At 35.6% G+C, this 10041-nt stretch overlaps 2 protein-coding genes across 2 annotated transcripts; one reads left to right on the top strand and one right to left on the bottom strand.

Annotated features, from left to right (window-relative positions):
• Positions 1-437: 437 nt before the first annotated feature.
• Positions 438-3270, bottom strand: LOC578460 (tubulin-specific chaperone C). Its single transcript, XM_003726435.3, has one exon. The coding sequence runs from the start codon at positions 3230-3232 to the stop codon at positions 2171-2173; it is 1062 nt and encodes a 353-aa protein (XP_003726483.2). The 5' UTR covers positions 3233-3270; the 3' UTR covers positions 438-2170.
• A 236-nt stretch (positions 3271-3506) lies between these two features.
• LOC578528 (arylsulfatase) lies at positions 3507-8662 on the top strand. Its single transcript, XM_030999377.1, has 6 exons — positions 3507-3586; positions 5201-5345; positions 6015-6154; positions 6946-7095; positions 7660-7772; positions 8307-8662. The coding sequence occupies exons 2-6, from the start codon at positions 5212-5214 to the stop codon at positions 8574-8576; spliced, it is 807 nt and encodes a 268-aa protein (XP_030855237.1). The 5' UTR covers positions 3507-3586; positions 5201-5211; the 3' UTR covers positions 8577-8662.
• Positions 8663-10041: the final 1379 nt, after the last annotated feature.

Below are 10041 nucleotides of genomic sequence, written 5' to 3'. Positions count from 1 at the left end.
AGATCATGTAGATTATTTCTTTAATTTTATGGTAATTGGAACAAGGTTGCATCCAGTTTCCATAAATCTTTTAAGCGATAATTGTATGTTGATTATCATAAATGAAAACTCCTTATGGAGACTAGTGCTATTCTGGTATGCATATATATTTCCCTAAAATCTAACAGCAACAGAGTATTTGTGTATGTCTGGACATACACTCAACCCCCCCCCCCCACCAATCTTTCTCCCTTTCAGACTATTATAATTCGTTTCCATCTCTTTCTTTCTCTCTCTCTGTCATCTGCTCTTCACTCCTTATGTCATCTATCATCGTACTGTACCATCCTCTTTAACATGTGTTCATCTCTCTCTCTCTCTCTCTTTAGAAAACCCATTTTCTTTGGCTCAACCACAAAAGATAAGATTAAATATTACAAAACGTTTACATGATATTCTTCAGTATATTGTCAACTACACATCAATTTATTCAAATCTTTATCATTCATACACATATCTGCTCTGGCTCAAACCTGAATGTATAATCATAACATGTGATAACTGATCTTGAACTACATGTATAGGAATAATCATTATTCATTTAATGATTTCATCCCAGTCATTCATACTGCACAGTAATATCTTGACTTGGGTATCATGTCACAATGAACTGGAACTGAATACTTTTATTGAACGATTCTCAGTACTGGATTTATTAAAATGCCAAATGGTACATTTAAGTATGTTAGGACCCACTGTTAAAACTTAATTTCAACATGAATATCTATAGATTTAATAGATACAATCAGTGTAAATCCGGATGTGTGATATAATACATCAACTCAAAATAAACTAAATTTATTAGCGAGTCATGCGATGCAATCAGAATATATAATATATAATGTTACTTCTACTATACAAGAATGACTCTAAACATGAATGTAACAACAAAGGGTTTGCAATAAATTAACACAATGTTGAATGAAATTAGCTGTACACTATCCATGGGAATTGTTTTCTTCTCTCTCTATCTTTTCAACACAAAACTCTTTTTTATTGTTAATCATGTGCAGGTAAGAGAAACACTGAAGGTGTTTAATAAATGAGGAAACAGGTACTGGTTACAGATTTTTCCTTGAAAAGGAGGAGGTAATTCAAACATGACAAATTGGACCGCAAAAATTACCGATCAATATCGAGTAATTCCATGAAAAGAGGTACCTAATCCAACTTATCATCACCTGATTTACACCAACAAGGACATGTAATTTGGATTTTTTTTTCTTCATGGAAATGTATTTTGAAGAAGAAAAAAAACAGGCTCAGAATCACTCTGTATTGGATTGTTTATCAAACAGTAAATAACTTTGTTAAAGAAGTAATAGAAACAACAAAAAGCAAATATATGATGCCATGCCGAAATAGACAAGACGACCAGTAAAGAATGACATTTTTAGAGGCAATATTATTTTCACAGGCATTGGGGGAATAGGTAGCAAGATCTATTTACTTGTATGCAACATTCCAAGCTCTCACTAGATGTAGCTTTATAATTCATTATTGAAGGAAAAATCCTTTAAAAAAAATCATATCGGAGAAGTACATACATATACATGCAGTGACTGTGACAGTAGTGTATCATCACATATTGATGAAAGTGACATTCACACCTTCAGATATTTCATACCTAATATATCAAATAAACAAAGAATTTTAAGTTAAAACTTTCCTCTTGAAGTTTACTTCATTATGATTGTCAACAACAAAAAGCGGCCAACAAAGGGAAACCTTTACAGAACAGTTTTGTGGATAGTTTTTAATTTTCATACTAGTCCAATGAAAAGGCAAAGTTTCTTTATAAAATAGAACACAGCAAAACAACAAAAATGAACACAACAGAATCATAAAACAAGGTACAATATATATATATATATATATAGACTCTATATATATTTATATAAAGTGAACTTATAAATTATGAAACTCTCTTTACAATGAAATAAGGGTCAAAGAGACTCCTCGTTTATTTTATGTCATAAACTGATATTTTGATCAAATAAATGTATATGAGATTAATAGAAAACTGTAAATAATGAAACTATTTAAATATGAAACATCTGGGAACATTTTGATCATCATATTGCAAATTACGATATGTGCATCTACATGTAGTATGATACAATTTAAAATCTTAATCCCATTCTTGGACTCTTTCATCTTCCGGTAACAGTCCCCAATTAGGCGAGTGTTTATCATGAGCCAACCAGTTGAAATCATCAATGTCATCCCATGCATTCTTGCTCCTGTCCAGACCACTCTCCTCATAGTCCTTCTCCAAGGTATCATAGTTCCAGTTGTAAGGAGCATAGAGAACACTGGTGGTATCCTCGATGATGGCTCGACTCGTCACATGCAGGTAGAACTTGGCGTCTTTGGAGTTGTGGACCCTCAGCTGCTGACATGCAAGGACGAGGGTGCTATCGATGCACTTGTCAGCAAACACCGACCCAGGGATCGGCCCACAGAAGATTTTGCAATCTGAGAGGTTGCTGATGTGAAGTGCACTTGGAGATCCAGGCAACTTGACCGTGCATGAAGACAGGTTACTGAGACTAACATCTTTCAGATAAATCTCCTCCGCAGACAATGATAAATTCTCTGATGTCCTATTTACGAACCCAGCAGCATTTTCTGTAATGATTTTGGATGGCTGAGGTGCATCTACAACATCCAGACCAATCTTCTGTGCCTGCTGTTGCTTGTTTGCTTCCCCATCTCCTCTCTTCCTCACTTTGAAAGCAAATTTCTTCTTTGGCAACAACTCGTCTCGCTTCTCATTGATGCTATCGAATAACTTTGTTAAATTATTTTGAGCACTTTGAATGTCATGCGAGGGTAGAAACTGGGTCATGTCTGTTGCATATTTTTGCAATTTCTGAGCCACTTCTGTGATGTCGTCAAAGAAATCTCGCAGATTAGATTTCGCAACATTATTCGCAGTTGCCAACCGCTCCTCAATGCTCGACCTCTGTGCATTGAATGTCTTTGCAAAATAGTCGGCACTCTCCTGCACCACCTTTTCGTTTTCACGCTGCTCTTTCATCTTCTCTACTCTCGCTAACCTTTCCTCATGCCGCCTGACAAGCCCTGCAGGAATCCTATCTTTCTTGATATCTTTGCCATTTATATTGACTGAATTTGTTTGATGGTTGCCACTAATCACCGAGTCGGTCACTTCCACGTTGGTCGCCATGATGAAACGAATGACTCACATTTCAAAATCTAATGATCATCGATCTTTTTCCAGGAAGTTCGATTGCACATGCTAGTCTTATGCAAGTATTTTGGTATCTCAATGCACCATTTTATGGAAAAAAGGTGAAATTTTCACCATTATGAAGAATTTTGAATGTTTTTAATATTTTTTAAAAGCATATTTAACCTGTTTAAAATATTTTTTTAAATAAAATATGAATATTTTTCTTCGATTATCTAAAATTATTGACAAAACTTTTTCCTTCAGACTATTGGGTGTACAATCGAAAACTTTACAAAGTTCGATCACCAGCAAGTAATGTAAACAATGCAGTTTTTTGCCTGTAATTCAGTGAGTATTTTGATATAAGTGTAAATATCGTTCATCAACATTGGAATAATGATCATTTTCTTAATTTTGTTTCTTTATAAAGAGAAAATTGAGCTGATTCTGTAATCAATGCAAGAAACATACTTATAATCTTTAATCATGTGCCCACAAAATGATATTTGTGTAGTCTAGGCCTATAGGGCCTAGTCACTAGTGTGTAGAAATGATGTAGACTATGCATTGCTAGACCTAGTGCCATGCCAGTGGGCGTGTAACACTATACATAATCATTATTATACAACTCACTCCCAGATCCTAATCAAATGATTGGTCATTTACTGAGCCTATTGCACTCGTTTTCATGAAAAGGAGTGCAATATTTTCCAGTACTATTGAACTCGTTTTCAGTGCGCGCAGTACGCGTAGACATTATAGCGCTTAATACTGCGTGTGCATGGGCCTAGTCTTGCGCAGCACTATGCGTAAATGGGTGCAGAGGTAAGTGCGTCTGCTATATCTATACTTATGTGTGCGCACTAAATTGAGACTTATTAAAACCTGAGATTTATTTGTCAGCCATATCTACTGTCACGAAACAATCTTGAATTAATTTTTTTTACATCAAATAACAAGGATCTAGGAGTTTCCTTGAATTAAAAAAAATGATGCATGTTTTCATTCCTTTATTATATGATCTATCCACCCTCGTTGATACTGTGTGTATCTATCGCACTCGGCCTAACGACTTCGTGTGATAGATACACACAGCCTCAACTCGGCATGGCGTATAATGAACTCATGCGCATGCATCATTTGTATACTATCCTTGTTGTATATTAAGAGTTAAGATGGGCAACACTGTACTGCAGTACATTCACCCAATATTTTGTAAAATCTGCTTTAGACCCTATGATACTTTCAAATGATATGAATTAGGATAAACAATTTAATGAATCAATGCTGATGATAAAAAGGGTAGTGAGTACTTTGATTTATTTTTTTAATTTTTTTTACTCAACACCCCCACCCCCCCTTCCCTGTCGAGCCAAACAAAAACATCGCATAAAATCTCCCTCGAAGCAGTTCCCCAAAGTTGACAGCCCTGTATTCATAATTATTGATTTTTATATAATTGAATAGTTATCAAATTTCACATTTTTCATGATTTAACTGGGAAAAAATTACTCTATATTTGTTCAATCAATATAACTTGGATGCTGGTGTGAAGAAATAAGATTCTTGGGGGGGGGGGGGGAATGGGAAACTTTTATTATCAATATAAAGAAAACAATTAGTGGATAATGAGGCAATGACGGCACAGACTCATGAGTGAGTTGCCAATTGTGTCTTGAGATTTTCAAAGTTTTTCATGTGATTAAGAGTTCGTAACTTTCTTATTAGAAATCTGATTTTCTCAAACTTTTTTTGATTGGTTTGTCTGATTTTTCTGCTTCTATTGAAAGTAAGTTATTTTTTAAGTGGACTTGCCCTTTATGATGTTATGCAGATCTGCAATTTAACCTACAAATGCCTTTACATTGAGTTACAAAATTCATGTGTTCGTTTTAAGTATGAGGTTTCTGGACACCACTTTATATTATTTACTCTCTCTCTCTCTCTCTATTCTCCCTTCAGATCTGAACTGGATGAAAATGTCATCATTGAAATCATGGTATTCTGCTCTTGCTGTTATCTCATTAACTGGGTGGTGTACAGCAGACCTAGCGAGAAAGCCGCTTGATAGACCAAATATACTTCTCTTTCTTGCAGATGATATGGGGTATGTGCATGTGAGAAGGATTTGTCCGGTGTCAATTGAAAAAGTACTGTTGCTATGGAAAAAAAATGATGAAAAAAATAGATTTTTATTAACTGTAATAGTAAAAGTGAACATATTATTAAAATGTTTAGAAATTCAGTAAAATCTGTGGCCATATGCTACACATGTTTTTCCTAATGATGATAGCCATTTGGAAATACAGCAAGTTCTTATGCAAATGACATCTCAGAAAACAGAAAAAAAACTAAGAAATCCTATTTAGAGGCAATTTAGTCCAAGATGTCTTAAAAAGTACAGAAAAAGTGACCCAGAGTCCCAGACATATATTCCCAGACCCAACACCAACAGTATAACATTATCCGATATCTAGAAATTGTTAAATTTTACAATATTAAATCTAAGGCTCTTTTCTGAGTTCATGAAACCATTTCTAATAAAATGCTGTTTGTGAAAGATCTTACTCAGTAGAATCTCAAAAGCAGTGAGAATCCTTCAAGTATCTGGAAACTATTTATTGGTTCACTTACAAAAAAATCAGAAAAGGCTCTTTAAACCTCTTCTTTGGGCTTGAAATAGATGACACTACCCTCAAAATACTGTATTAGAAATAAGTATGAAATATGTTCAAATTGCTAATGTGCATACTAAATTGTGTTTTTTTCTCTACAGATATGGAGATCTTGAATCATATGGTCACCCTAGTCAGGAATCTGGTCCGATTGATCAGATGGCCCGTGAAGGCATGAAGTTCAGTCGATGGTACAGCCCTGATGTATTATGTAGTCCAAGCAGAGGTGCTATGCTTACAGGTGACTATCTTCTTTTTTTCTTGGTGCTCTTCTCCTTCATTTCATCATCCTTTCAAAGTTGCTGATTCGTTCTTCTTCACCATCTGCTATCTCTTGATTATATGTAACTCTCAATATGTCTTATTGTTGAGATATAATTTGTTGTTTTTTGTTAAACAGCCTTTATGGATTTCATGTACGGTATTGTAAAGGATTCTTCCTTTAAAAATTCTTCATTTTGATAGATTTCCTTAGATTTTTAATTTATTCTCATTCAATAATTGAACATTGTACAATACTTGTCCTGTGCAAGATAGAAAGATTGTAAATAGAGGTTTCTGCTCCAATTCTCATATATGTGTAATGCTTTCTTCATATGTTTAATATATATTTTCATTTTCCCATATATTATTCCACTGTCTAGGTCTTCATTGAGACAACATGAATGTGTTTGATAGTAAAGCAAGTCATATTTCAATAAATAACCCAGTTAATGAATTGTCGTCATTAATAAAATAAAATAAATTAATAACAGACCTGGCTGATTTATAGAGTGCCAATTATCAACCTCTTTATTCCATATAGAATAAATAAATAAGAGTTTAAACATTGAATGAAACTGAGAAACCTATTCCTAGTAAAAGCATAACAATTTCATCAATTACGCTAATTTAAACAGAATGACGAGGTAGACATTTTACTCTCCATAAGTCAGGGGACCAAGTCTACCTTCTTAGGATCTAAACATACCGGTACATGGATTTAAGTTAACACTGCGTACGAATAACATCCATTGTATTTGATCTGTTCAGGTCGCTTACCAGTGCGTGTGGGATTGTATGGACCAGCCAGGGTGTTTGAGATGTCCACTAGCTATGGCCTTCCCAAATCAGAAACAACTATTGCTGAAATGCTCAAGGAACAGGGTTATCACACTGGCATGGTCGGCAAGTGGCATCAAGGTATGTTAGAGCTTCAAAAGTTTCTTTTTAACCCAAAGCTTTCTAAAACAAATGTTGTGCATCTCAATAATTTATTTTTGCATTTAGTAAGTTCTCCCTTAATATTTGAGTAATGTCATGTATCCTGAGCATAGTTTCATCATACATTGAATGGATGTTTGATTGAGAAAAAGAGGCTCAGTTTTGTGGTCATCTTTCCCAAATCCCAAGTTCTGTTCACATATATCAGACCCAAGAGGACTAAATTGATTTCAGGCATTTACCTGAATGACACCTTTTAAAATGCCCACATTCAAGATTATTTGATAGGAATATGTAATATGGCTCCTATAAAGGTGATATTCTACAAAACATAAAATTCATGGCTGATGTGCTTGTGGCACTTAACCTTGAGAGACCCTATCTAAAAGCAATGCAAAGTTTGTCTTAGTGAAGAGTTAGCTCAATGTCACATTCTCTGGTGATGTCCATGGTTTCAGTGCACACCTTGTGCAGGGTTAGAAATGAGTCAAAACGTTACCCTTTATCAGATTATTGTATCATGATTGATTTGTTCCTGTGCAGGTATCAATGAGTTCTCCCACAATGATGGTAATCATCTACCTCATCATCATGGTTTTGACTTTGTAGGTCATCTACTACCTTTCACTAATCATTGGATGTGTGATGAAACCAAGGTCAGTTTGCATTAACCACAATGAAATGACAGATGTGGGACCAACATGTATCATGAGTAGCGGGGAAATAAATGCACCTGTTTAGAAACAATACACTAAATGACAAAATATGCTTTCACCAATACCTTGACATTACAAAAATTGGATTCACTTTCAGTAAAAAAAAAAAATGTTACCAGTATACAAGAAAAATACAAATTTAATAATTGTTTTGAAAATTTGCATAATAATAATCATTATTGTGCAAAATTTAAACCATATTTGTTGTCACAATCTTAAGAATTATTCTTTAGTGAAGACAGTCTCTCTCTCTCTCTCTCTCTCTCCACCTCATGAAACTAGACTTAAATTGATACTCCTGAGATATTATTGCCCAATTTACTACAATGATACTTTAATCTAGCAACCACATTGCCACAAAAATGTTATGCAGAGACCACCAATAGAAGATGCTAAATCCTCCCTCCCTCTCTCCCTCCCTCCCTCCCTCTCTCTCCCTCCCTTTTTCTCTCTCTCTCCTGCCCCGCAAACTAGACTTACATTGATGCACCTGATAGGTATTACTGCCTCCTCTACTACAACGACACCATCATCCAGCAACCACTCAGCCATAGGAACCTGACACAGAGGCTGGTAGAAGATGCTACATCATTCATCTTTGATCATCAGGATGACCCATTCTTTTTCTACTTCTCCTTCCCTCAAGTCCACACTGACATGTTCAGCAGTCCAACATTCAGCGGTTCTTCAAAAAGAGGTAATTGGAGAATTTGGAATGTTTATAAGTCATTGTTGTTTTGTTAATGATTTAGATAGGTGTATACCGTTTATGTAAATATGATGAAATACAGTCAAACCTGCTTCAGTGACCACCTTTTAAAAAGACCACCTGTCTACAAAGGCCACATTTGTTGTTCCCTTGAAAATGGTTTCTCATTGAATCATGTACCTTAAGAACCTATCTACAAAGACCACCTGTCTACAAAGGCCGCTTTTTGTGTTTCCCTTTGGCGGTCGCTATAGACAGGTTTGACTATGTAAAATGAGGGTTCAATTATTCTTGAAAAAGTTATTGCTAGATTTTAATCATACTTGGTAGGATCATTCTTAGGGGAAGCCGACCTCAACTTCATCAGATAGGTCATTTTGCCCTCACGAGGCATAGGGGAAGCCCCTAAAAAGTGCTCCATCAGGAAAATGTATACATTTTCAGCTTATTTGTATACATGTGTGAATATATGGCTAGGTTCTCAAGCCAAACATGATAGAAATCATTTACAGCGGATGGAGACTTCTGGAGCGGCTACCTTTTAAAGCAGCAACTTGATTTCAACTAAGCTTGACCGTCAATGACCCTCAATCGTCAATCAATCTCTGGTTAAGGGGATTTAAGTTGTTCAGATGGGGTACCTGGCCCAGAAGGAATATCAGGGGCTGCACCCCCGTAAGTGCCCTCACATTGATTGAAATCAGAATGCTGCCCTAATGATTGCAAGCAACAAGTGCTTTGGCATTCCCTTGTTTAACAGGTGAATTAGTAGTTTAACTGTGTGAAATAGGGGAAGAAGCATCCCCCTTAAAGGGAAATCTTGCACAAATAGACAACTTCTCTGAAAGAAAGCAGAAAAATCAGAGAAGTAAACAGATGTAAGTTTCAATTAAATCTTACTAAATATAAGAAAGTAATGAATTTTTTAAAAGTTGTAATCACTATATGTATGGGAACTTTAAGTTGGCCGAAGTGGTAATGTCAATGTTAGCTAACAACAGAGCTGGCCATCTGTTTACAATAGATCATACGATACCAACAAAGGATTAGCTATGTCAGATGTGCTGTAGCATCACAAGGAAGAGAAAGGTAATGTGGAGGTATTGTATGAAAGAATGCAATTCTTTTCAGAGCATGTGTTGAGCTGGGGGTACATACCACTGTGTCTTGTTAGCTCACTAATGATTGGCAGTAAAGCAATGTGACTGCCTTGCTGTAATTCACCACATTCATGTGTTAATGACACAGAAACCAGTGTCATTCATTCATGGTTTAGTGATTAATAGTATTCAAATTTATACAGTGTTCCAGTTAGGAATGTATGTATTAAATCGGTCTTTGTAGTATGTGGATGGGTTGATGCCTGCCAGTGAAAGGACTGTGGTATGCCATTACACCTGTCATAGACTTTCATATGTAGAATCTGTATTGGGCAGGAGAGATAAGATGCCACACCCCATGAAGCTGCCTTTGATAGTGTGAAGAGGTGTATTGGCCTGT

Source organism: Strongylocentrotus purpuratus, unplaced genomic scaffold, assembly GCF_000002235.5.
Source record: "Strongylocentrotus purpuratus isolate Spur 01 unplaced genomic scaffold, Spur_5.0 spur5_scaffold_5, whole genome shotgun sequence".
NCBI lineage: Eukaryota > Metazoa > Echinodermata > Echinoidea > Camarodonta > Strongylocentrotidae > Strongylocentrotus > Strongylocentrotus purpuratus.
Note: the sequence above shows the minus strand (reverse complement) of the source record. Positions and strands in the feature narration are given on the sequence as shown.